This window comes from Aedes aegypti, chromosome 1 (genome assembly GCF_002204515.2).
Source record: "Aedes aegypti strain LVP_AGWG chromosome 1, AaegL5.0 Primary Assembly, whole genome shotgun sequence".
NCBI lineage: Eukaryota > Metazoa > Arthropoda > Insecta > Diptera > Culicidae > Aedes > Aedes aegypti.
The window spans coordinates 89,712,423-89,738,609 of record NC_035107.1 but is presented as its reverse complement, the minus strand read 5'-3'; the positions used below and the strand labels follow the sequence as shown (position 1 = coordinate 89,738,609).

At 37.7% G+C, this 26,187-nt stretch overlaps 1 protein-coding gene across 5 annotated transcripts in view; it reads right to left on the bottom strand.

Annotated features, from left to right (window-relative positions):
* The window catches only part of LOC5574988 (glutamate receptor ionotropic, kainate 2), a 605,301-nt gene that overhangs the window by 281,580 nt on the left and 297,534 nt on the right, over nucleotides 1-26,187 (bottom strand). For all 5 annotated transcript variants that reach the window (XR_002499922.1, XM_021841975.1, XM_021841984.1 and 2 more), the window contains one exon: nucleotides 17,542-17,631. Coding sequence is in view for 4 of the 5 variants with exons in the window: in XM_021841975.1 (XP_021697667.1) it covers nucleotides 17,542-17,631 (90 nt within the window). In the remaining variant the exon portion in view is untranslated. The remainder of the gene's footprint in view (nucleotides 1-17,541; nucleotides 17,632-26,187) is intronic.

Below are 26,187 nucleotides of genomic sequence, written 5' to 3'. Positions count from 1 at the left end.
CAAACAAATTTAATAACGAATCCTCTGGAATATAAATCATACAATAACCCTTTTATTGATAAAACAATATGATGGGTTTTGATATTGAAGCTAATGGAATTCAAAGCTTGAATACAGCTTAGGCTATCTGAACACACCACAAATATATTAGGTGTATAATTTTTGATCAAATTGCATGTAAAATATAAAGCTGTTAATTCAGCTGTAAAAATGGAACAAGGAGATTCTAATTTATAAAAATGAGCCAATTGAAAGTTATATACACCAAACCCAGCCATATTTTCAATTAAAGATCCATCGGTGAAAAAAATCTGATCATTATTTACCCCAATAAATTTACGTTTGAATAACAATGGGGCATAACGGGGATAAGCATGACAAGGAATTTGTTTTAATTCTTCAAGTAAAGATAAATCAACAATTGGTTGAAAAGAATGAACATTCATGCTATATTCATGAAAATGTACAGATAAATTTGGAATAATATTTTCTGTAGAACAATGAATAAATGAATTCAATATTCTGTTAGTAGGATTAATTTCAAACAAAGATTTTAATGTATCAATTATAGGATGTTCATTTGAAAAACAATTTATCAAAAATTTGCAATTTAATTCCTGAAAGCGATACTTGAGGGGAATAATACCAGCAAGAATTTCAATAGATTTAGTATGAGTGGAATTCATCAAATTTAGACAAATTCTCAAACAACGATATTGTATTTTTTCTAGTTTAGAAAAATGAATTTGAGCAGCGCTACCAAAAGCAAAACAACCATATTCCATTACTGAACGAATAGTTGTTTTGTAAAGAGTGATCATGTCATTAGGATGTGAACCCCACCATGTCCCAGTTATCAATCGAAGAAAATTTATCCTTTTTGAGCAAATTTTTTGGATATATATTATATGATTATTCCACTTTAATTTCGAATCAAACCATATACCAAGATATTTATAATCAATAACTTGTTCAATTTGTTGGTTATTAAGATACAAATCAATATTTATTGGAGAATGTTTTCGTGAAAATAATATGAATTTTGTTTTTTGAACTGAAAAGCTGAAACCATTATTATGAGCCCATGTATAAATATTATCCAAACAAATTTGCATATAATGACGAATTACTTCTCTACTACGACCATGAATAGAAATTACCTTGTCATCCGCAAACTGTATGAAAAAACATCCATTTGGAATAATGGAAATGATGTCTCTGGTGAATAAATTGTATAAAAATGGACTTAAACAAGAACCCTGTGGCAAACCAAAGTAACTATAACGGACCATTCTGGAAGATCCATTATGAAAAAAAATGCATTATTTTGAAGGAAAACAAATTGCACAAGAAATTTGAAATAATGATTGCAATTTTACAATCATTCATTTTTTTATAAAGCAAATCAATTAGGACGGAGTCATACGCACCAGAAACATCAAGAAAAGTACTAACAACATCTTGTTTTTTATTGAAAGACAGTTCAATATGTGAAGCTAGAAGAGCTACACAATCTCTAGTTCCACGACCTTTTCGAAATCCATATTGAGATGATGAAAATATGTTATTTTTCTCAGCCCATAATTCAAGACGATTAAGAATCATTCTTTCCAAGTTTGCGAAGACACGATAATAAACTAATAGGTCTTCTACTCTCTACTAGTGAAGGATTTTTATCAGGTTTAAGTAAACTAACTACTTTTATGGAACGCCACTCTAAGGGAAAAATGTTCTGAAACAAAAATGAATTATATAGGGATAGTAAATGCAATTAACCATCAATAGGTAAATTTTTTAGCACAATAAATTTTATATTATCAATACCTGGAGCAGTATTTTTGGTAATAGATAATGCCAAATTTATTTCCTCAATTGAAAATTCGCTACAAAGATCAGGATAATAATTATATAATTGATGAGTTTTGAATGTGATCGAGGTAGGAGCAAAATCAGGGCAAATTTTTGAAGCAAATTGATCAATCCAATTTTCCGAATACTCCGAAACAGATGTAGAAGGAATATTATAATTCCTTAAATTACGAGCAACAGACCATAATTTAGTTAATGATGTTTCAGAATCAAGATTTTCAATAAAAGTTTTCCAATAGTTTCGTTTTTTATATTTGATAACTCGAGTAAACTGAGCTTCAGATTTACGATAAAGGAAATAATTGTCCCTAGTACCTGAATTTCGAAATTTTTTAAAAGCCTCAGATTTATTTTTAAGTGCAACAGTACAATCATGATCCCACCAAAAAGAATTAAGTCTTCTTCTTGTTGGTTCCAAACATAGTTTTCTAGTCTGAGATCTTTGTAAACATTGAATCAAAATGGCTGAAAACTTGTCATAGTTTTGAAGAGGAGAAAGTGAATAATCGAAATTGATTAGAGCTGTAGAAACTAAATCTGAAAATTTTGTCCAATCTACATATTTTGTTAAATCAGGAACAAAAGGTTCTTGATGAAACGGCTCATTTAGAGTAAAATGAACGATAATTTTTATAGGTAAATGTTCACTACCATTTGGATCGTTAATAGATTTCCAAGTTGATTTCATGGATAAACTATTTGAACAAAGTGATAAGTGATGCAAGAATGACGAATAGGAGGAACTGCAATCCTAGTGAATGAACCATCATTCAGAATATTTAAATTCAATTCATCAACCTCTGCCATCAGATATGTCACTACCCCAAGCTAAATGATGAGCATTAAGATCACCAAGTATGTAAAATGGAGCAGGAATATTATTTAATATTGTTTTTAAATCTTGTAATGAAAATCTTGCTTGGGGTGGAATATACAAACACAAAATCGAAAATTCCAGACCATTATGTTTTACAAATATAGCAACATATTCAATAGGTAAATCCAATGAAAAATTTAAAAATTTAAATTCAATGTTCTGACGAATTCCAATCATTACACCCCCATATGCTATGTTACAATCTTTTCGGATAATATTAAAAGATGGAATTCTAAAAACATTAGTGTTCACTAACCATGTTTCATTCAAACAAAATAAATCAATATCATTATTGATTATTAAAGCTTTTAATCTATCAATTTTTGGAATGATACTTCTACAATTCCATTGTAAAATATTCAAGTTATTATTATTGATTTGAGCCATTAGGAACAAAACAAGGTACTAATGAGGGGTCCAAAAGAATTCAATTTTTCAAGTAGACTTGCTACAAATGGCAAACATTTTTTAATCAATTTTTTCCAAAAATCGTTTAATCCCAAAAATTCTATTATATCTTCTAAAATATTCAAAATAGTACCCCCAGTATCATTATGAACATAATTTTGAGAATTATTATTATTCTTTTTAATATCATCACTTTTGTTTCCAAAAAAATCATGATTAATTTTCTGAGAACCAGGAATGTTTTGAGATTTTGATAAATTAATCGGAGGAAAGTTTTTTTCATAAGATGTTGATGGTTGAGGATTCAAATTATTATTTTGATTAATTGATTTATTAATTCTTTTCCTTTTGATAGGAGGTTTATACACAAAATTGTGTTCCTCATTTGAATCCTGAATACCAATATTTTCAGTTAATGGTTCAAAAATATTATTGGACGAAAATCCATTAGATGTTTTAATAACTTCGGAATAAGATAATTTATTTTTATTCCTAATTTTCAAATTAAATTGCTTTTGATGAGCTATGAAAACTGCACATTCCTTCAAAAAATTATGTTTTTTGCCACAATGAATACAAATATCAGAAAGTTTTTTACAATCTGATGGAGAATGAATTCCACCACATTTTGAACATTTCTGTTTGTTGGAACAAAAATGCGACGTGTGTCCAAAAAGAAGACAACGATCGCAATGCATAATTTTAGGATAGAACAACCCAACGTGAAATTTCACATTATCAACTACAACAAAATCAGGAAGAACAGAGCCTTCAAATGTGATTTTGATGCAATTTGAATGTGTGTATGAGGAACCTTTATCAGAAAATAATAATTTCGACAAACGAACACATTCCAAAATTTTAACAGGCAAAATTGCTTTATTTTTAAATATTCCTGAACCATGGTTTAAAATCTCATCACATTCCAATGATTCATCATAGATGACACCATTGATTTCACACGAGTCGCATGGAGCGTAAACTCGATAGGAATTCAAAAATAATTTGGACTCTAATAGCGCATTAGCGTCTTCTAGAGATCCAAAAATGACACGCAATTTGTCTAAGGAAATCTTTTTGATTTCCTTAACAGATTTGTAGATTTTGTAAATTTCTGATGAAATTAAAAGGACATTGATAGGTTTTTCTTTTTTCCGAAAAAACACTACAAAAGGTCCCATAAATGTCAAAGGATATGTTTTTATTCGAATGGGTTTGATTGTAGATGAAGACCCTTTCGAATCCCCATCTACTACAGAAACTACATCCCCATCAGTTTCCATAATGGAAAAATGACGGGGTGAACGAAAACCAAATCAACACCAGGAAATAGTAAAATCAATAATAAACAATTAAAAAATAAAATTAATACTTAACAAACACCATACAAACTCAGCAACACCAGCAGCAGCAATCACAAAAACGTCAAAGGCTGGGAACACTTGTGAAGAGTCCTGCAATTTGAATCTTCGACTTCGCAACCCACTTCTTTCTCCTTTTCTTCAAATCACAAAAACGTAGTAGCAATCGCCTTCAAACTGCAAAACTTCGGAAAAAAATGCACCTGAAAAAGAAAAAAAAATGACAAGCGCAGAAAAAAAACCTGTAACCCGGTCAAGGCCTACTTACCGAAGATGAACGCTCTGTAGTTATTGACATTATTATGTATACCATGCGCCAGTGGCGCAACCAAGGGGGGGTTTTGGGGGTCAAAACCCCCCCCAGAGCAGATTTTTTTTTTCATAAGAATTATCAAATATATTTTTGAAATTTAATACTAAAATCCACAAAACTGGAGCAGTAAGTTGTGTTAACAATTATATTGTTCTAAGTTGTGGCTTTCTTATTTGAAGACCTTCGTTTCTCGTTTTTTCCGATAAATAAGCTACAGGTTTTTGAAGAGAAGTTTGTCAAACAAACATATCGAAACCGATTTAAAATATGAATTTTTCATCAAAATTCGATCTTGAAAAAAAAATCAGTTGGCTCAGCATTTAGCCGAATTTTATGACTTCCAGAGAGCACGTGAATTTCCGGATAAGCAATTCATTAGTTTTCAATGATTACATAATAAAAATCCTAGGAAAGGCTCAAGAATCCATCATTCAATCATCAGCAATCATCAAAAACGAAAAAGCAGTTTTTTCGTTCAAATTTAAAGAAATCTTCATAAAAATCTATCATTTCAATCCAGATAGCAAGTGTAATGCAATGATAGATTTTCTTGAGCATCGCATAAATTTTGAGCAAAAAAACTGGTTTTGAATATTTGTAAAACAATGATGGTTATTTTCCTCTTCATGGTCCCGTTGCTGAAAAATCACAAATTTTCGTCTGCAATCTGGAAATGCTTCAATATCTGCAATGCTGTTTTACCTTCGGCAAACTGCTAATGATAGTCGCAATGCTTTTACTGCGACTTGCGCTGAAAGATCATTCTGTTCGTTGAAAAACTTGAAAACGTATGTAAGGAACAGAACAGACGAATGGTGATCTTCAAAGCCAATGTATGTGCGTGCCTCCAAATGTAGCCTGGAAAAACTTCAGAACAAGCTACGAAAAATGAAGATCTGAATGATATAAGAATATTTTTATCCAGTTTTGTCATCCCTATTTAAAAAAAGTAGAATCTAAGATAATATTTGTAAAGAACGAAATGTTCTTTGGAACCCGAAGATTTTTCCGTGATTAACAAAAGTATTTCGGAAAACTTTCACTAGATAAAACAGATTCCCTTTGAGTAGGGTTGTAACTCAATTTCAAAATGTATGTAGCCTTATTTTGCAAATGGTGTTAAGTTTTTTGTTTAATGTTAATCTAGCAATATTTTGCAATTTTTCTCTTCGAATTTGTTTACACTCGTTTCATTTTCCCAAAAACACATTATCTTCATGTTCACAAAACCCCCCCTAAAGCCAAATCCTGGTTGCGCTACTGCCATGCGCATCTTGACGCTCTGTAGGACATCAATCGAAATTTTCAAATTGTTTCAACGCCCTAGACCAATTTGATTATATTCCACGCATAAAATTTCCGAGCTGTATAAACGCCCTGGAGTGTTTTGACTTTGCCCTATGTAGATCAGGTTCATCTCAACGCTCTGTAGGACATCAATTGAAAATTCAAAGTTTTATCAACGCCGTGCAGTAATTTGATATTGTTTCACGTAGATCACGTGGTCGATTTGCGATTCTGTCTGCTGAGGTGATCTCCAGGTGTACCGATACGGGAGGCTGTGCTGGAAATAGGTGCTACGAATGGCCATATTCTTGGAGGCGGCAAAATCTATCAGCCGTAGGCCGTTCTCGTTCGTCAGCCGGTGGGCGCTGGACTTTCCAATCGTCGGTTTGAACTCCTCCTCCTGGCCAACCTGAGCGTTCAAATCTCCTATGATGATCTTGACGTCGTGGCTTGGGCAGCAATCATACTCGCGTTCGAGCTGCGCGTAAAATGCGTCCTTGTCATCATCAGTGCTTCCGGAGTGTGGGCTATGCACGTTGATTATGCTGAAGCTAAAAAATCGGCCTTTGATTCTTAACTTGCACATTCTTTCGGTGATCGGCTACCACTAGATCACGCGCCTTTGCATATCACCCATCACTATGAAAGCTGTTCCCAGCTCGCGTGTGTTGCCGCAGCTCTGGTAGATGGTATGATTACCTCTAAACGTTCGCACCAATGCTCCAGCACACCTCCTGCAGCGCTACGATGTCGAAACCGAGGATCTTTAGTACATCGGAGATTATGCGAGTACTTCCAATGAAGTTGAGAGATTTGCAGTTTCACGTACCGAGTTTCCAATCGCTAGTCCTTTTTCGTCGCTGTGGTCTTTGCCGATTGTTCCGGTCCGTATTCTCTCGTTGACGTTCCTGTGCTGATGTGTTTTTACGGTTGGCTTGCAGGGCCTGACACCAACCCCCTAGATTTCCGGAGGACCATTCCCCCTAAATGTTCAGAGGGCCATAGTGCGCAGTTTAGCTTAGAGTCCTTCTCTGACACTCGGGCGATGATCAGCCGCCCCTGACACGGGGAACAGACGCTGTTGTGAGCCGCTCCTAACATGGAGTACAGACGCTCCAGGTTTGCAAAATCAAAAGCAAACCCCCCCTTCCCTGTCAGCATACGACCAAAGTTCCCACCGGGGGTTGGTTACCCGATCTTCCCCAAGGTTACTCGTACCCCGGCCAGTACCACGAGGAGGTAGGGATAGGAGTTGCTGGGCAAGAGGCTAAGGACCGCACAAAGGGGTCTATTTAATTCCTGCAGGTACGCGAGGTACCAAAGGTACGCCATGCCCAGCCATTTACCGCGCCTAGTTACATCCTCATATACCATTGTAAACATCTCGAAAAAACTCTATGTATTACTAAAAACCAATTGGAAACCCTAGAAATCCCTTTTGAAACTCCTTGAAAACCACTAAGTACCGCTTAAAACTCTGCGAACATCTTAACAATACTTTTGGTAATCTACAACAACCTTGAAAACCTCTAAGAACGATTTGTAAATTCTCAGGAGCATCATGATGACTTATGATAACAATGTTGGGATCTACTGCACCTCTTTGAAATGAAAAAGCTCTTGGAACTCCTTGGAATCCCCATAGGAAAGATACTGGAATCTTGAGTTTCACATCACTGAGTATGAGTTTGAGTAGCTTGACAAATCGGGATTGTCGGATCAACTCATACAAGAAGCATCCAGATGACTGTTTGGAACTTACTAGTATCCTTGGGGTATAAGCTCTGGTGAATTTTCATATTTTAGAAACAATTATGCCTATAGATTCAAAATCCAGGACAGTGTAGGTGAAGGAATTGATAAGGAATTATACTCGTCCACTGCAGATCATGAATACCACTGCGTATGCAGTTCATACTTGAGTACATAGATGTCGGGAGCAGACATTGAAGAATTCGTTCTCTTTTGATTTCGAAGCACGATCAAAGTAAGAGATGAAAACCATTCCATCTGGATCGGTTTCGCAAATTGTAACAAGCCTGATAAATGACGGTAGCGAATGAGAGCTCCAAGGGAAGAGTGATGATAAATACTCATTTCTCTCTTATTTGAATCAATGGGTGCAGGTGTTCTATTTTACAGGCGTGATAAACAATCCCAAAACATAGAACAGAAATGATGACCCCCATGCACTGTTATCCTCCCGATCTAATTAGAGCTGTAGCAGGATATGATAAAAAGACTCTCATGACGTGCTGTGGATCATGTTTTTTTTTTTCCAGGGAGCAAGAATTGAGAGATACTCTCAATTTTCTCAGGATTCAATCCCTGGTCGGGAGTATGTGGCTAATGGAACAAGTTTGCTTTAGTAAGCAAGTTGCCAATGTATCAGTATATAATGATATGAGGATCGAATGTAAGGGAAATGGTTTATTGACTGTTGCATATTTTAGGGCCCAGATAGCCGTAGCGGTAAACGCGCAGCTATTCAGCATGACCATGCTGAGGGTCGTGGGTTCGAATCCCACTGGTCGAGGATCTTCTCGTAATGGAAATTTTCTCGATTCCCAGGGCATAGAGTATCTTCGTACCTGCCACACGATATACACATGCAAAAATGGTCAATCGGCAAAGAAAGCTCTCAGTTATTAACTGTGGAAGTGCTCATGAGAACACTAATCTGAGAAGCAGGCTTTGTCCCAGTTGGGACGTCACGCCAAAAGGAAGGATATTTTAGGCTACTGAATATTAAATGTTGATTAACAAAAAAGCGATTAAATTAAACATTTTCTTTTACAAAAACATAAATTCCACTGCTTTTGTTGTAATACTTTTTCTATTCTCCATTCTCAGAGTTACACAACACGAATGAAAACCTGGTTTCGGTAACGAGGACAAAACATCTAAATTACTACATTTGAATGCCAATGACAAATCATAAATTCACAAAATCAGAATTGAACTAACATTTAGCTCCCTGGTATGGATTTTGGCATTAGAAAATCACTCCACTCACTTAAATTCCGTTTCTCAGCATAATCCATTCCGTAACTACAACCAAAATCAATGTAAGTGGCAACGTTATACAACCGTGCCGATATGGTAACAGCTGCGAAATCATGTGATCGGTGATACGTAAATCCTTCGTAACTATGCTCTCAAGTTCCGTTCAATCCAACAGCAATCGACAAGACTGCACTGAAGTAACGGTGCAGGAAGACTCGAATCAATCACCCCTCCCCGATCGGAAGAGCAGAACAGAATAATAACAACTGATGTTATTTATTTATATGTTTTTGTAACAGAGTGTGTGACAATAATTATCACAGATTTAGTAACAAACACAACTTTTGAAAGAAACTAATTTTTCTGTTATGTATTATCTAGGAGTATTATTCTATTTTAAGAATATCACAATACAGGTAACTCTCCCTTACTCGATATTCCGTATCTCGATATCGAGTTAGAGAACCATAGTAAAACTTAGTTTTCATGGCTAACTCGATGGTCCCTTGGATCGCAGTTGCACTGGTGTTGTGTTCTGTAACTCGATACCTCCCTAACTCGATGGTCCCTTCAATATCGAGTTAGGGAGAATTAACTGTAGTTAAAAAAATCCCAACTTAAAAAAATCTGACTAAGACAGGAGTACCCGATACCAGGCCAATGTCAGGTTGACATTAGCTTAATGTCGGGTAATTGTCGGGTTGGAGATCAAAATGTTGGAACAATGTCGGGTTAAATCCATACGTCGACTGTAATTCTATATCACAAGAACACAGTAGAGATTGTATTGAAAATAAGATATAACTCATCATGATGAAATGTTTGGGAAGAACACGTTTCATAGGCAAATGTGAAAAAACCTTGATTGATATAGTTGTGTTCAAATTTTGTTATACCTTCCTGATCAGGATTGCCTTCCTACTTTATTCGACGGCGATACGCCAGAGAACCGTCCGTGTCTCAATAGTTTCTCAATGAAAATCCTGCGGAGCAGCCCTTCCAAGCCTTCGGTGCTCCAATCGATACAAAACTCTCAACGTGCCTCGGTCGTACATAAATCACTCCGTTTCGCACATCGAGAAGACTCACGATGAACAAGAACTGGCTCGGAAGTGCTACACGTTCGTTCGTTTCTCAGACGACCCAAGTGAGTTTCACCTCCATGGTTGGTGCTTTGCTGTGTGACCCATAAACCTAAAGGATGCAGAGGAATTCTCGACTCGTCGATGAGTCGGGAACACAGCAAACTAACCGCTATCGAAAGTCGTAGATTATATTGCCGAGAGGATATCTATAATTGAATTTATAGTTTTTCCGCTCGTTTCCAGCTCTAGCAATGGTACGGTTCACCCTTGCCGGATGGGTGTTTTGTGGTATAGAGCTAGAAAGCAAAGGTTATAATCGAACGGGGAAGTCGAAGGAGAGGATGCCGGTCCATATCTATTTGTACATATATTTCTCGGTTAGTTGGGTTCCTTCCGGATCCGGTGATCCATTACTGCGAGGGAGCAAAGGGAAGTGGGATACGGAATGCTGGGCATTGTTTTCCAGTCGGTTGAATGCAAAACATCGTTTGGCTCGGCTTGCTGGAGGCAAAACTGTCCAAACAGCTTCATTAAGATGCTCGGCTGTTTGGTCATTTATGTATGCATGCGGGGCAGAAGAGCAGCACTTAAGCAATCTCTTTCGTCGGAAGATGGTGGTAACGCAAGGATATTGTCTTGAGCTCTTTACTGGTCTACTGGTCTAGGCGAAGGGAATACGTTCCATTTGTGAACAAGATGATATTGCATTATTTTGACCTAGTTTTCTTGGCGGAAATGGTAAAGGATGTTTCTTACCTATCGAAGTAAGTTGGTGTGAAGTAAGCTTAGCTGGCTTTGAAAACGTTCTTTCGATGAATATTGATACAGGAATCAAACAGAGTTTGCAGCTATCAAATAATCGTATATTATGCCAAGCTTATACCCTGAAATTGAGCATGTATCCGGGTAAGATCAGAATTTATTCCTTGAAGAATATCAGAAAGAAATTTTTTGGAGGAGTCTGAAAATAGTGTTAAGACATCATCTAGTGAAAGTTCTGAAAATAGTGTTAAGACATCATCTAGTGAAACAGACAAAGATTAGATGAGTTTTCACAAAGGTTCAATCAGAAGACGTTTTTCACTACTTCAAAGTAAAAGTTCAATAGTTAAAATAGGCGCACATTAGAATTAGTAAGAATCTTCAAACATTCTTGGTTAAGAACATTTTTAATAAAACCTTGATTATTTTTCATATATCAGAAATAATCTTTAACCTTCAAAAAATGTTTGAATGCACAAAGGTTTTTTTTTAAACGAGTTATATTTAATGGATTTTTCTGTATTAACATTAACTGAAAGCTTATTAAACCTTTAAATTGAGTGTTGAACATTCAATTTGGTTAGATTTGTCAACAGTGATCAGGTACCAAAAGGTCAGCTCCAGAGGCACTTTTCCTTCCAATTGGGAGATTTGTGATATCACATGTTTCATCATCTACCCGATGGGAAAGGGAAATATGGGAGTAACCAGGGGTGGGATGTCCATACCATAATGAGTTTGAACAGCAACCTAAAGAGGGTGCTGAAAAACGCAAAAGCGAAAAGAGATCCTATTGCTGCTCACCACGGGGGGTTGAGCATAACAGAATGCCCTGAAGATTCAGGCTTCTGAATTCAGTTTCACTTAATGAGTAGTCGTTAGTTTATATTTATTTGAGTTCGCCTTTGGTGAGTTTGTCAAACGTTTACCAAGTAATTGGAATAAAATTCACAACTGTGTACGCTGAATATTGTTCACGTGATGCTTCAGTCAACATCGGACAGGCCAGTCAACACTCTGGCCTAAAATTCCACGCCGAGACTCGAACGAACTCGAGTGTTCGTCCGAGATCTTCACGCAGTTTTGCACACCGTCCATCGTTGCTCTAATCAATCTTGTGAGCTTCCCGGGAAAGCTGTTCTCGTCCATAATCTTCCATAGTCAATGCTGTCGTATGTCGCCTTGAAATCGATGAACAGAAACTTCATATCTGGAGGATTTGCCGCACGGAAAAGATCTGTTGTCGAGCGGCCGTCGATGAAACCTGCTTGATAACTTCCCACGAACTCGTTTGCTATAGGTGATAGACGTGGAAAGAGAATCTGTGATAGCACTTTGTAGGCGGCGTTTAGGAAAGTGATTACAGATAGGGCATATAAGGTCTTGCTTCCACTCCTCCGGTAGCTGTCCCGTTTCCCAGATTCTGACTATCAGCCAACCTGTCCGGGCCCATCTTGATGAATTCGGCTCCGATACCATCCTTACCAGCGGCTTTGTTGTTCTTGAGCTGTTGAATGGCATCCTTAGCTTCCCGCATCGTGGGAGCTGGTTGGTTTCCACTGTCCGCTGTGCTGACGTAGCCGTCGCCTTCGCTGTCCTGACCTTCTGTGCCTTTGTTCTCTGCGCCATTCAGGTGTTCATCGCAGTGCTGCTTCCACCTTTCGATCACCTCGTGTCCGTCCGTCAAGATGCTCCCATCCTTATCCCGGCACATTTCAGCTCGCGGTCTTTTCGGGATGCGTTGAGCTTCTGATAGAACTTTCGCGTTTCTTGAGCACGTTACAGCAGTGTTGACCAGACTCATTTCCCCGAAATTCGAATTGTGAAGCCATGAACTGTTATAACTGTGCGTTGTATTCCTGAGATGGAGGGGGAGGTGGTTGGGCTTGAGTGTTGCACATGGGATTCGACAGTTTCGATCTCGGTGAGCCGCAATTCATGTTTCGGTGAAATGATTCGCACTCACTCACTCACTCATTTCATTTCATCGAAACTTGAATTGTGGCTCTCTGGGATCAAAATTGATCGATTTTGTGTGCAGTACTCAAGCTTAACCATCTGCTTTTCTATCTTAGGAGGATAGAGCATGGTTGTAGTTCGGAAAATGATATTTTCGGGGAAATGAGTCTGAGCAACACTGCGTTACAGCAACTCCATCTCTTGGCATTCCACCTCTTCCAGGCGGCCCTTTTTTCCGGAATATACAGGTTTGCTGTTTACGCTTCAGTCTGTATCGTTCAAAGTTTTGTCGCGTGCCATGCTGCAGCATTGCAGCCCGCGCTGCATTCTTCTCCTCTATAACCTCCTGGCACTCTTCGTCGAACCAATCGTTTCTTGAGCTCCGTTCCACATATCCGACAATGCTTTCGGCAGCGTCGTTAATGGCTGCTTTGACTGTCCTCCAGCAGTCCTCATGAGGGGCCCTATCGAGCTCGCCCACATCCGGCAACGCTGCCTCAAGATGCTGTGCGTACGCATTGGCGACATCCGGTTGTTTCAGTCGCGCTAGATTGTACCGAGGTGGGCGTCGGTACCGTACATCGTTGATGCCGGATAGTTTTGGGCGCAGTTTTACCATCACCAGATAGTGGTCGGAGTCAATGTTAGCTACGATAGGTTCTGACGTCGGTTATGTCGGAGAAGTGCCGTCCATCGATCAAGACGTGGTCGATTCTGTCTGCTAAGGCGATTCTGTCTGCTGAGGAGATCTTCAGGTGTACCGATACGGGAGGCTGTGCTGGAAATAGGTGCTAAGAATGGCCAATTTCTCGGAGGCGGCAAAATCTATCAGTCGTAGGCCGTTCTCGTCAGCCGGTGGGCGCTGAACTTTCCAATCGTCGGTCTGAATTCCTCCTCCTGGCCAACCTGAGCGTTCATATCTCCTATGATGACCTTGACATCGTGGCTTGGGCAGCGGTCGTACTCGTGTTCGAGCTGCGCGTAAAATGCGTCCTTGTCATCATCAGTGCTTCCGGAGTGTGGGCTATGCACGTTGATTATGCTGAAGTTAAAGAATCAGCCTTTGATTCTTAACTTGCACATTCTTCCGGTGATCGGCCACCAGCCGATCACGCGCCTTTTCATATTACCCAGCACTATATAAGCTGTTCCCAGCTCAAGTGTGTTGCCGCAGCTCTGCTAGATGGTATGATTACCTCTCGTTGCCGTTGACGGAGACTTCACTGCGTTGACACGGGACTTCAGTTCATTCCAATTATTGCCTCGGATGCAGAGAAGCCGGTTGGAAGTTCATCATCGTCGACCGGTAACAAAAAAAAAGACCAGGTAGATCTTACGGGGAAACAGTATATTATTGGACCTGCAATTACCTTTGCAGAAACACAGGTGCGCATCGAGCAAGTTCTCCCAGTAATGGTTGCTCTACCTGGTTTCTATTTTGACGATCTCTGCAACGGAACATGTGCGATTCGGGCCACAGGACGCACCATTTCGTTAACGCTCGCTGTCTTGAGGGTCTCCACACGGACTACACCGTCTTTCCCGGGATGGAGCTTTACAATTTTCTCCAGCAGCCAGTTGGCAGGGGGGACGTTTTTCTCTTTTATGATAACGATGGCGCTGACCTCGATGGCGACCGGCGGGTTGCAACCTCAAATCGGTGGGGTCTTCGGGTATCGGTGTCAGAGGTCGAGAGTTGAAGCACATCTCGACTTGCGCCAACAAGGTCAACAGATCCTCGTAGGCTTTATTGACGTTGCCAACGACCTTCAGTAGATGCGTTTTCACCGACTTGACGGCAGCCTCCCAGAGGCCTGCAAAATGTGGTGCCCTATGTGGAATGAATTTCCACATTATCTCGTTTCCGGAACACCAGTCGAAGATTTGCTGACGATCGGCGGCTTCAATCTTCAGCATGCGGTAGACTCTATTGAGCGCATGTGAAGCACCTTTGAAGGTAGTGGCGTTGTCGAAATGGAGTTCGACGATCCTTCCACGGCGGGCGACGAGACGACGGAGTACCACTAGGTCGCTCACTAGCTCATTGTGGACAGCTTTGGTTGAGAAGCAGACGAATATGGCCACATAGACTTTTATTGGACCACGATTTCGAACTGCTGACTTCACATAGAATGGTCCACAGTAGTCGACCCCGCAGACGGAAAACAAAAGCGTCGGCGTAACTCGCGAGTCCGGCAGATCGGCTGTGCTCTGCTGGACTAGAGTGGGCTTGGATCGGAAACAAATGTGGCATTGGTGGAAGACGGACTTTACAAGGTTTCTGCCGCCAAGGATCCAGAACTTTTGGCGGAGAGTGGCTAGCAGGAGTTGGGGCCCTGCGTGCAGTAGGCTTACGTGATAACTGCTAGCCAGCGGATGTTTGGTGGACAGAACGATTGGGTGCTTATTGTCGACGGAAAATGTGGCGTTACGCAGACGGTCGTTGACGCGAAGAGTGCCGTCTTCATCGACGTACGGTTTCAGCCTCTTGAGTGCTATCGACTTGGCGACACGTTCGCCATTCGATAGGTCTGATATCACCTCAGCAAATGTTTCACGCTGTGCTAAACGGCAGAGTAGGTGTTCAGCGTGTTGGAGCTCGGTGGTTGTAAGTGGTGGAACTGGTGATGATTTTGATCGGATGCTAACGCTCAATGTAGGGATGTCCGATCTGGTCTGGCGCAGCTGTGCGCGCTCTTTCAAACAATGCAGATAACGACTGCAGAATGCCACCACTCGGCGTAACTTTTTGTAGCGGAAATATCGAGAGAACAAATCAGCACAAAAACTAGTTTGGACAGCGGTCAACGCCACAATTGGATTTTTGCGCCCTTCTTCGGACTCGGCTGGAGAATTTTCTTGGTCGATGATGGTCTTCGGCCAGCAATCCGGAGCCTGAGACAACCAAGTTGGGCCTTGCCACCAACGGAACCAACCTAGGATGTCCGTTGGGTTGAGACCGCGGGAAATGTCATCAGCAGGATTATCGGAGCCAGCTATATGCCGCCAGTGGTCGATGCACGTAGTGTTCTGGATCTTAGACACCCGATTAGCAACAAATGTCTTCCAACGGGTTGGTGATGAGCGCAGCCACTGTAGCACGGTACTGGAGTCCGACCAAAAATAGGCGATGGAGTTAATTTTCAACGATGATTCAACCTTCTTCAAGAGTCGGGTTGCCAGATGCGCGGCGCAGAGTTCTAGTCTGGCGATGGAATAGTGTGTAGACAGTGGGGCCACCTTTGCCTTTGACGCCAACAGGCGAACTTGAATTGCAACCGCCGAAACTGTGCGGACAAAGCAACAGGCTCCGTACGCAATGGTAATGTGGAATTGCTTCCACTCATGTTGAAGTTTCTCTGGCAATGGAGAATCCCACTCGCAGGAAACACCGTCCTGACTGGACCTAGCAAGCCCAGAGGGTCGAAAATCTGATCGATGTATGACATCACTTTCCGCTTGGTAAGAATTACAATAGGGAGAGGTTTTTTCTACCTTAAATCGGAGACCGAGCGTGGAGATTGTCTGCTCATCCTGTAAATCGTGGAGAGGCTGGATGGCCAGATCTTCTGCCGGTACATCCTGCAATACTTACTGGACGTTGGACGCCCACTTTTTGAGGGTAAACCCGGCAGAGCCGAGCATATCGGCGACTTGCTGTCGTAGAGTTACAGTAGAGTCGACATCTAGTGCGCCGGACAGTAGATCGTCGACGTAGAAATCTTCTTCATGTGCCCGAGTTGGAGGTACTCTTCCATGAACCGATTGTATGAGTCCTTGGTTGCAGGATCTCTTCCAAGTCGGCGTTCCAGGCTCAAAAAGCGACGATCAGCTATTGATCTGGATTATCCCAAAACCTTCTCAAGGTCTTCAGTCCGCAGTAGACGCACGACGTATCGTCCAGTTGCATCGCGCGCCGTCATTGCAGCGTACAGCTTCTTTCCAGAAGAGTCATGGTGCATGTGGTTTGGACTGGCCTGCTGAGCTGACGGGAATCACAAATTTGTTGAAACGTGGATCGTAGCGGTTGTTAAACCAATGGAGCCGCTGGAATAGCGGGCTTTGATGACAAGAGGGAGGCCCCTATAGCACTAATATTGTTTGTGGTGAAAAAAGTGGTTCCCTATGCAACGTCGGGTATTAGGGAGCTTTGCAAAAAAAAAAAAAAAACAAATCGGTTTTGTTGTCTCTAACAAATCCAAAACTTATGAAATGATGTGTTTCGAATCACATACTGTTCAAATTGGTTTACCCGTTGCAAAATCATAGCGCCTATTAACTTTTCAATTTGTCTATTATCACTTACGGTGTGACGACCCATTTCTATTCAATTTTTTAATGCAAAAAAAAGAACAAGTCCTCTTCAACTTTTCCGATGCAAAAAGAAAAACATCATCTACCTCGTGTCTTTCAGGTTGTAACATATGATTTTTCTCATCAGATATGAAGCAAAAAAAAGTTCAATCTTTCATTCCATGAAAAGATGCTGCTCCAGATAAGCTGGTGGACATGATGCAACTCGCAATACGCCCCTCCACTCCCCTCGATTTTCTATTGTGTATGCATAGATTCTGCACGGATGCCTTCGTCGCAGGATTGTGTTAATCAACTCACCTTCGATAGTGTGCTCGGGTGCGGATAGAGATTCACCAAACAACTTTCACGCCTCAGTCGATAGTCCCAGCGTGTTTCCAGGTGCGGAATCTGCAAAAAAAAAGCGGAAGGAGAAATTGTTTAGTCATTGGAAATCATGCCGAGAATCATGGGCGTAGCCAGGATTTCAATCAGGGTGGAGGGGGTAGTCAAGTTAATAGGAATAAGAATTTCTTACAGTCGTCCAAGAATTCGCTAAAGTAGGTTTGTTCTGCATTTCTTCCAGGAATAACTCCAAAATTTCTCCAAGCATACCTTTGGTCTCAAAGGTATTTCTGCAAAGAATCCTGTGAATCTTCCTCATGAATTCCTCCGGAAAATTTGTTTGAAGATCAAAAGCTTGCTTTTAAGAAAAAGTTTTGACTTCCTGTTAATAAGTGGATAAAGACATTTTATATGCTTGTTACACTTGGCTTGAATGGCCTCGATAAGATTTTTTAAAGTTAAATTTTTATCTGAGCCTCAGATACTTAACTTCATATGACCAATTTATTGGAATCCCGGATTTATTTTGAATACTCAAACATTACCTTTCGTTGATTTTGAAATTGATTTTTGTACCGCTACGTCAAGCTACGCTCATGCCGAGGGTGCTTCGTACAGAAAGCACAATGCTCTCACCAATCGATGAGTTGTACCATCTGCTTGTGCCACCATGCGCTTGACAAAGCACAAAAGTCGAAGATGAAACTTGTCGAATGAATGATAAAATCGATGGGTGGCTTTAGTTTTTGCATGACAATGGATTATTTTACGTTTGATCACGTTTGAGATGTTAACCAGCAAGCAAGCTAGTTGGAAACATTTTTGTTTTTGTCGGTACACAAATGGAAACAATTTCTGGTGATTAAGTTCTGTTTCATTGAATCTACCTGGAGCAAAATTTGATCCGACACGTCAGAAGCACTGAATATTTCAACGAATGGTGTCATGAAAGGGTGCAAGCTTTCGGATGAATGGAATTTATCCAAACACAAATATTTTTTCAAACACCGATTTGGGTGTGATATTGACTCCATTCAATTTTGCACTTTTGTGATTGTGCATTGCAGTTTCGTTTTTTTTCTATTACGAATTCATAGTATTTTAGGCACCAGTAGCTTGTGACTGATATATGTGATTGAAATAGATTTACTATGGAATTGAAATTGTTTTGTGGAATCGTTCAATCAGCAAAGTGAGTATTTCATTTATTTACATACTTCTCGTTTCTGCTGCCCAGGTATTCCTTAGCGTTAAGAGCTTCTTATTAGTTTGGATTACTACATTCATTAAATTGTTCCACTGGAAAATTCAAAGAAGCGTCCTACACACCTAAATGAGAATGCCGATCTCAGCTGTGCAAATCTCGGTTAAAGTTCGTTTGCTGACATCTCAGGAAAAGTGACGTTTGATGTCAGTGGCACTCAAAGGTGCTGCTATAAACAAACTTGATATTTTGCTGGCATATCAGTTAAAATTCAGTTGCTGACCGCACGGCTGTGCGGATCTCGGCAAAAGAATGAAAATAAGCCGAGCTCAACTGAGTGTGAATGTGTGATGAGCAAATTTTGTCGAAGATAATGCTATAGCCACCAGTGGCTGCACGATCTCAATACAATTTGGCATGAAAATCTTATATTTAATTTATGATATTGTTGCTTTTGCAGAAAATGCATGATCCGTTTACAGTATTTGTATTGAAATCATAATTTTCTGCATATGCAACGATATTCTACATTTTTCTCTGTTAAGTCTTGTAATGGGTGTACTCAATAAATGTTCAGGATATCAAAATGTCATTTTTTTTTCTCTGAATTTCAGGAGAGAAAATTTTCAAGTTGAGAGGATTTGGACCGTTTGTGATACGATTTGGAGAGAGGCTGATTATTGCTATTCCTGTGTGGTGCGGTAGGAGAATATATCCTGTGTGGTGCGGTAGGAGAATATAACCTGTGTGGTGCGGTGTTTGAAGATTTGCAAGCGGACGTTATTCGTCGGTATTTCAAGATCTCCTGAACAAGATTCAAAGGAGTGTTCGACTTTGGGTCATCTTTCCTATGTGGTGCGAAAGAAGTAATTGCCTGTGTGGTGCGGAGGAAGTTATTGCTGTGTGGTGCGCGAGGAGAAAGTTATCAAGAGGACGTTACATCAAGTTTGAAGCTTGAAATCTCATCTTCGCGTGGAAATTAAGTTTGGAGTTCCTAAGTATCTTTTTATTATTATTTTTATTTACTGTTTTCATTAAAAGTTTTGATTTTCTTTCAAATTTTGATATTTTTGCACCCCAATAATGGATGTTGATGTGCATAATTCTGTTTTAAAAGATGGTGATTCTCCACCGGGACCATCATTTTCTACTGCTAAAACATTTCGTATAAAAATATATCCCATTTCTTTTGCTGGTCCATTTGTGGTATTTTTCGGAAAAAACAAATTCCAATTAATGTTTTACTAATTTCATCCAAAATTTATGAAAAGTACTCTTCTGTCAAGGAAATCAAAAAGGTTTCACTTGACAAATTACGAGTCGTGTTTGGTTCGCGTGATGATGCAAATTCACTTTTAGAATCTCATCTTTTCGCAGAATCTTATCGTGTATATGCTCCAAGTAATTTTTGCGAAATTAATGGAGTTATATATGATGAGTCTTTGGAATGTGATGAAGTTGTAAGTCATGGTACCGGTATTTTCAAAAATCAAGCTATTTCACCTGTTCATGTTTTAGATTGTCATCGTTTGTCTAAACTTTTTTTGAATGACAAAGGCTCTGAATATGTTCATTCTAATTGTTTGAAAATTACATTTGCTGGATCGGTACTTCCTGATTTTGTAAAAGTAAATAATGTCATTTTTCGCGTTAGACTTTTTTTCCCAAAAATAATGCATTGTGAACGATGCCTTCTTTTTGGACATACGAATCAATTTTGCTCCAATAAACCTAAATGTGCAAAATGTGGTCAACAACACTTATCATCGGAATGTAATAAAAAATCTGATTTGTGTATTTATTGTAATCAAAAACATAACATTCTGAAAGATTGCCCTGTGTATAAAAATAATGAATCCAAATTTCATCAAAAATTGAAAAACAGAAATCAGTTTTCTTATTCCGAAATTTTGAAAAATTCGACGGATTATACTGCTCCGAATATTTATGAATCTTTAACTGATGATGAATTTGAAGACACATTGAATTTAGATAATTACATTTATAAACCACCATAAAAAAAAAAGAATTCAAAAAAATACATCTAAAGCTCAGGTTAAAATTGATTCTAATGCAAAATCATTCAATGAAAATTTTCCGCGATTGAGTTCTTCATCTTCTCGTATTATTCCAGGTTTTCAACGAGTTGATTCTGATCCATCAAATAGTAATGTGAATGAAAATGGCAATACTTCAAACGATAACAATAATGTTGGTGAAAATTCTTCAATTTTAGGAATTTTGGAGGAATTAGTAGAATTGTTGGGATTTAGTGACTTTTGGAAAAAAAATTATTGAAATTATTTTACCATTTGTTGCTTCCCTACTTGATAAATTGAATGCTTTTGGACCTATCCTTGCTTCATTATTTTCATCGTAATGGCTTCAAATTCCAATAATTATTTGAATATTTTACAATGGAACTGTAGAAGCATAATTCCAAAGATAGATGAATTGAGAGTTATGCTTGAACATAACAAAATTGATATATTTTGTTTAAATGAAACTTGGCTATCTGAATCAAAAATAGTACGCATTCCATCATTCAATATAATTAGAAAAGATAGAGATATTCCTTTTGGGGGAGTTTTGATTGGAATTCGCAATGGTATTGAATTTAAATATATCAATTTATCATTGAATATATTATTATTTCTGTAAAACATACAGATTATCAATTTCATATTATTTGTTTGTATATTCCTCCTAATGAAAATTTTTCATTATCTGAATTGAAAATGGTTTTAGATAGTGTTCCTCATCCTTTTTATATTTTGGGTGATTTAAATGCCCATAATTTTGCTTGGGGTAGTGATAAAATTGATGGTCGTGGATCATCAATATTGGGTTTGATTGATGAATATAATTTAAACATTTTAAATGATGGATCGTTCACCAGAATTGCTGTTCCTCCATTACAAAATTCATGTATTGATTTATCTTTATGTTCAAATAATTTATCTTTTAGGTCAACTTGGAGTATAATCAATGATCCAAATAATAGTGATCATCTTCCAATTTTGATTCGAATGAGCCATTGTATGCAAAACAATCTTCAAGTAAATTCTTCTATTCCTGATTATTCAAAAAAATGTTGACTGGGTTCAATTTTCGGATTTAATTTCTTTTTCACTTATTAATCTTAAAGATTCAAATACTCCAATTGAAAATTACACTAAATTCATCAAAATTTTGTTCAATTGCTTACTTAAATCTCAGAAAAATAAAATTGTTTGCAATAATAAAAAAATAAACGTCTTACATTTTGGGGGGATAATGATTGTTCAATTGCTTTAAAAAATAAATCGGAAGCTTTTAAAAAATTTCGTCGTTTAGGATCTAGAGAAAATTATTTCTTATATTGTAAAGCAGGAGCTTGGTTTACCCGTACCACAAAATTTAAGAAAAGAAATTATTGGAAAAAAATTATTGAAAACCTTGACAGAGACACTTCATTATCCACATTGTGGTCTGTAGCAAGAAATTTGAGAAATTATGATAATTCTTCTCCTGTTTTAATGGAGTATTCTGATAATTGGATTGATCAATTTGCATCTAAAATTTGTCCAGATTTTGTTCCTCAATCTATTAATTTTAGAACAAAGCAATCGATTAATTATTTTCCAGAGCTTTGTTCACCATTTTTATTAGAAGAATTGGATTTGGCATTATCTATTACAAATAATACTGCACCAGGTATTGACAATATTAAATTTATCGTACTTAAAAATTTACCCTATGAAGGGAAAGTTCATTTACTTGCAATTTACAATTCATTTCTTTTACAAAATGTTATTCCATTAGATTGGCGTTCAGTTAAAGTAGTAAACATACTTAAACCAGGAAAAGATGCTTCATTGGCTGATAGTCGTAGACCAATAAGTTTACTATCATGTCTTCGTAAACTTATGGAAAGAATGGTTTTAAATCGTCTTGAGATATGGGCTGAACATAATAATATTTTATCTCCATGTCAATTTGGTTTCAGAAAAGGACGTGATTGTACAGCACTTTTGGCTTCTCAAATTGAACTTGCTTTTAATAAAAAACAGGATACTATTTCTACTTTTTTTGACGTGTCTGGAGCTTATGATTCTGTACTTATTGATTTGCTTTTTAATAAAATGAATTCTTATAAAATTCCTTTAATTTTATCCAATTTCATATACAACTTATTTTCATTCAAAATTATGCATTTCTATAACAATGGGTCGTCTAAATTTAATCGTAATAGTTATTTTGGCCTTCCTCGAGGATCTTGTTTGAGTCCTTTTTTGTACAATTTATTCACATGTGATTTTTCATCTGTTATCCCATATGGTTGTTTTTTAGTTCAATTTGCTGATGATAATGTTATTTCCGTAAGTGGATATAATAGAGAAATAATACGTCATTATATGCAAATTTGTTTAGATAATATTGATTCGTGGGCTTACGATAATGGTTTTACGTTTTCAGTGCAAAAAACCAAATTTATTATATTTTCACGTAAACATTCCTCAGTAAGTGTAGATTTATTTCTTAATGGATATGAAATCGAACAAGTATTTGAATACAAGTATCTTGGTATTTGGTATGATTCAAAATTAAATTGGAACTTTCAAATTAAATACATCCAGAAAATTTGTTCTAAAAGGATTAATTTTCTTCGTACAATTACTGGTACTTGGTGGGGTGCTCATCCTTCTGATATGATTATTCTTTATAAAACTACAATACGCTCAGTTTTGGAATATGGTTGTTTTACTTTTGGTTGTGCCACTCAAACTCATTTTTCTAAAATTGAAAAATTTCAATTTCGTTGTTTAAGAATTTGTTTAAAATTAATGAATTCTACTCATTCTAAATCTGTTGAAATTTTGGCAGGAGTGGTTCCACTCAAAATTCGTTTTCATGAATTAAATTGTAAATTTCTAAGTCAATGTTTTACAAATCAGCATCCCCTTATTCAAATTTTAAGTGATTTATACGGAATAAATCCTTCTAGTAAAATGTTAAACTCATTTAATCATTGTTCTACCGAAAACATATTACCTGGTTTTCCAAATACATTTTATAATTGTGATATTAATGTACATTCTTTTCAGACCTTTGTTGATAAATCTTTACATTGGGAATTAAATCAAATACCAAGACATATGTGTGTTCGATATGCCAAATTATGTTTTGAGCGAAAATTTTGTGACTTCGACCAAAAATTTGTTTATTACACGGATGGATCATTAATTCAAAATAGTGCAGGTTTTGGAGTTTATAATATTGATGTAGTTCATTTTTACAAATTGAAATCTCCTTGTTCTATTTTTGTAGCTGAATTGATAGCATTGTACTTCACATGTAACATAATAAAGGATCATCCTCCAAATATGTTCGTTATTTGTAGAGTAAGGTGGGGCAAAAGTTCGACCTTAGTGGTATAATCAAAGTTTCCAGGAAAATAATAGCAGATGAAACAAAACAAATACCATACAGCGAACCTTCATCATATTGGCTATAACTTTGCTGAACAAACTTGTGTCAAAATATTTACCCATTTTTAGTTATAACAGTTTCAAAATTGATTGTCTTATTCGAACTTTTGCCCCACCGGTGGGGCAAAAGTTCGAATCTAGTGTGGGGCAAAAGTTCGTTGGCTAAAACACAAAATATCAATACTTTTATGCCAGGCATACTTTCTACCAGCCGTAAACTTATGTTTGCCAAAAAATACACACTAAATTTTCATCAAAAAATGCCCAAAACAGGGTTAATTGTAATACACCCAAAAAATAGCAGTTTTTCGCCAAACTAAGGGAAATGTAAAATTTTTGTGACATTTTTCGCACGATCAGGCAAATTTCGCTAAATTTGATGATAATATGTAGATTAGGGTGCCAATGAAAATCGATTTTTCGAATTTCAAAAAAAGGTAGGGCTCAAAAGTTTTGTCTCCTCGAAAAAAGTCCCCATGCAAAATTTGAGCTCAATCGGACTTCATTAAGTGGACCCCCAAAGCGGTCAAAGTTTGGTTATTTTGACCCATGAAAAATCTCCAAAGGGGGGGGGGGGGTACATGAAATTTCCGAAATCGAAATTTTTTTTTTGATGCCAGATGTCTTAGAAATGCATGAAACGTCGAGATCTGGTGTTATTTGGAAAATTTTTTTTTTGAAAAAATCGACCTTTTGGGACTTAGTAAATTTTTGAGTTGGGGGAGTGAATTGAATTTGAAATGAACGATTTGAATTCAATTGCTGAGAAATTCAAGGCAATAGTATTGAAACATATCCTATATGATTGTTGGCCACTGAAAGCATATGATATGTGATATTTCATTAGGGTGGTTCATTTACTTTGCATTAGAGTGGTCCTTTTTGTTAAAAAATAAAAAAAAATAAAAAATAGAATTTTAATTGAATATTGAAGACAATAGTATTGGAACATCTCTCACATTATCGTAAGCCATTTTCTACATTTAATATGTGGTATTTTATTAGGGTGGTTCACTTATTTTCCATTCGGGTGGGCTTTTCTGTCGAAAAATCATAATTTGAATGGGATATTAAAAAAAATAGTATTTTATCACCTCTTTCATCTTCGAGGGCATTTCCTTCATTAGATTCGTGATATTTTTGTTTAGAGAGGCTTTAAATTCCTCTGAATTCATGCGCCTCTAGTTCCATTTGATATGCGACATCATCGTAGGATACTGTTAACATATTTCATTAGGGAGTTTCTCTTATTTTCCATTAGGGTGCATCATTTTTCGTATAGTTTGAAACCATGATTTCTCGAAAAAGTCTCGTCCACTTTCCTTAATTATGGTATCATTGTAAAAATTTCAACCTTAATATCTACAGACCGAAAGATTATGGTGGGACTACTACATAATATTTGCGTAATGTTCGACGAAAAAGTAAAGGTAACTTAGTTAACAACAAAAGAGTTTTCTAGAAAGCCTCTCATTGTTAGAAAGGTCTTTTGAAAAGTTTTGCGTGGTTTCATTCGGAATGCAACACTTCACTAAGCTGAACCAGTTTGGAGTCCTCGTCTCATACAAAATCCGCTTGCTACTTCGTGATTTCAGATGCACTTATCTCAGAGATCAAGCATTGAGCCTCGTGACCTTTCCAATTTAGTTTTGCGAATTCCAAAGGAAATTCTACAGAAAATTCTGAAGGAAATTCTAGAGGAAATACTGAAGGAAATTCCAAAGGAAATTCCAACGGAAATTCCAGAGGGAATCACGAAGGAAATTCCAGTGGAAATTCCGAAGGAAATTCCAGTGGAAATTCCGAAAGAAATTCCAGAGAAAGTTCCGAAGGAAATTCCAGACGAAATTTCTCAGGAAATTCCAGAGGAAATTTCGCAGGAAATTCTAGAGGAAATTCCGAAGGAAATTCCAGAGAAAATCCCGAAAGAAATTCCAGAGATAATTT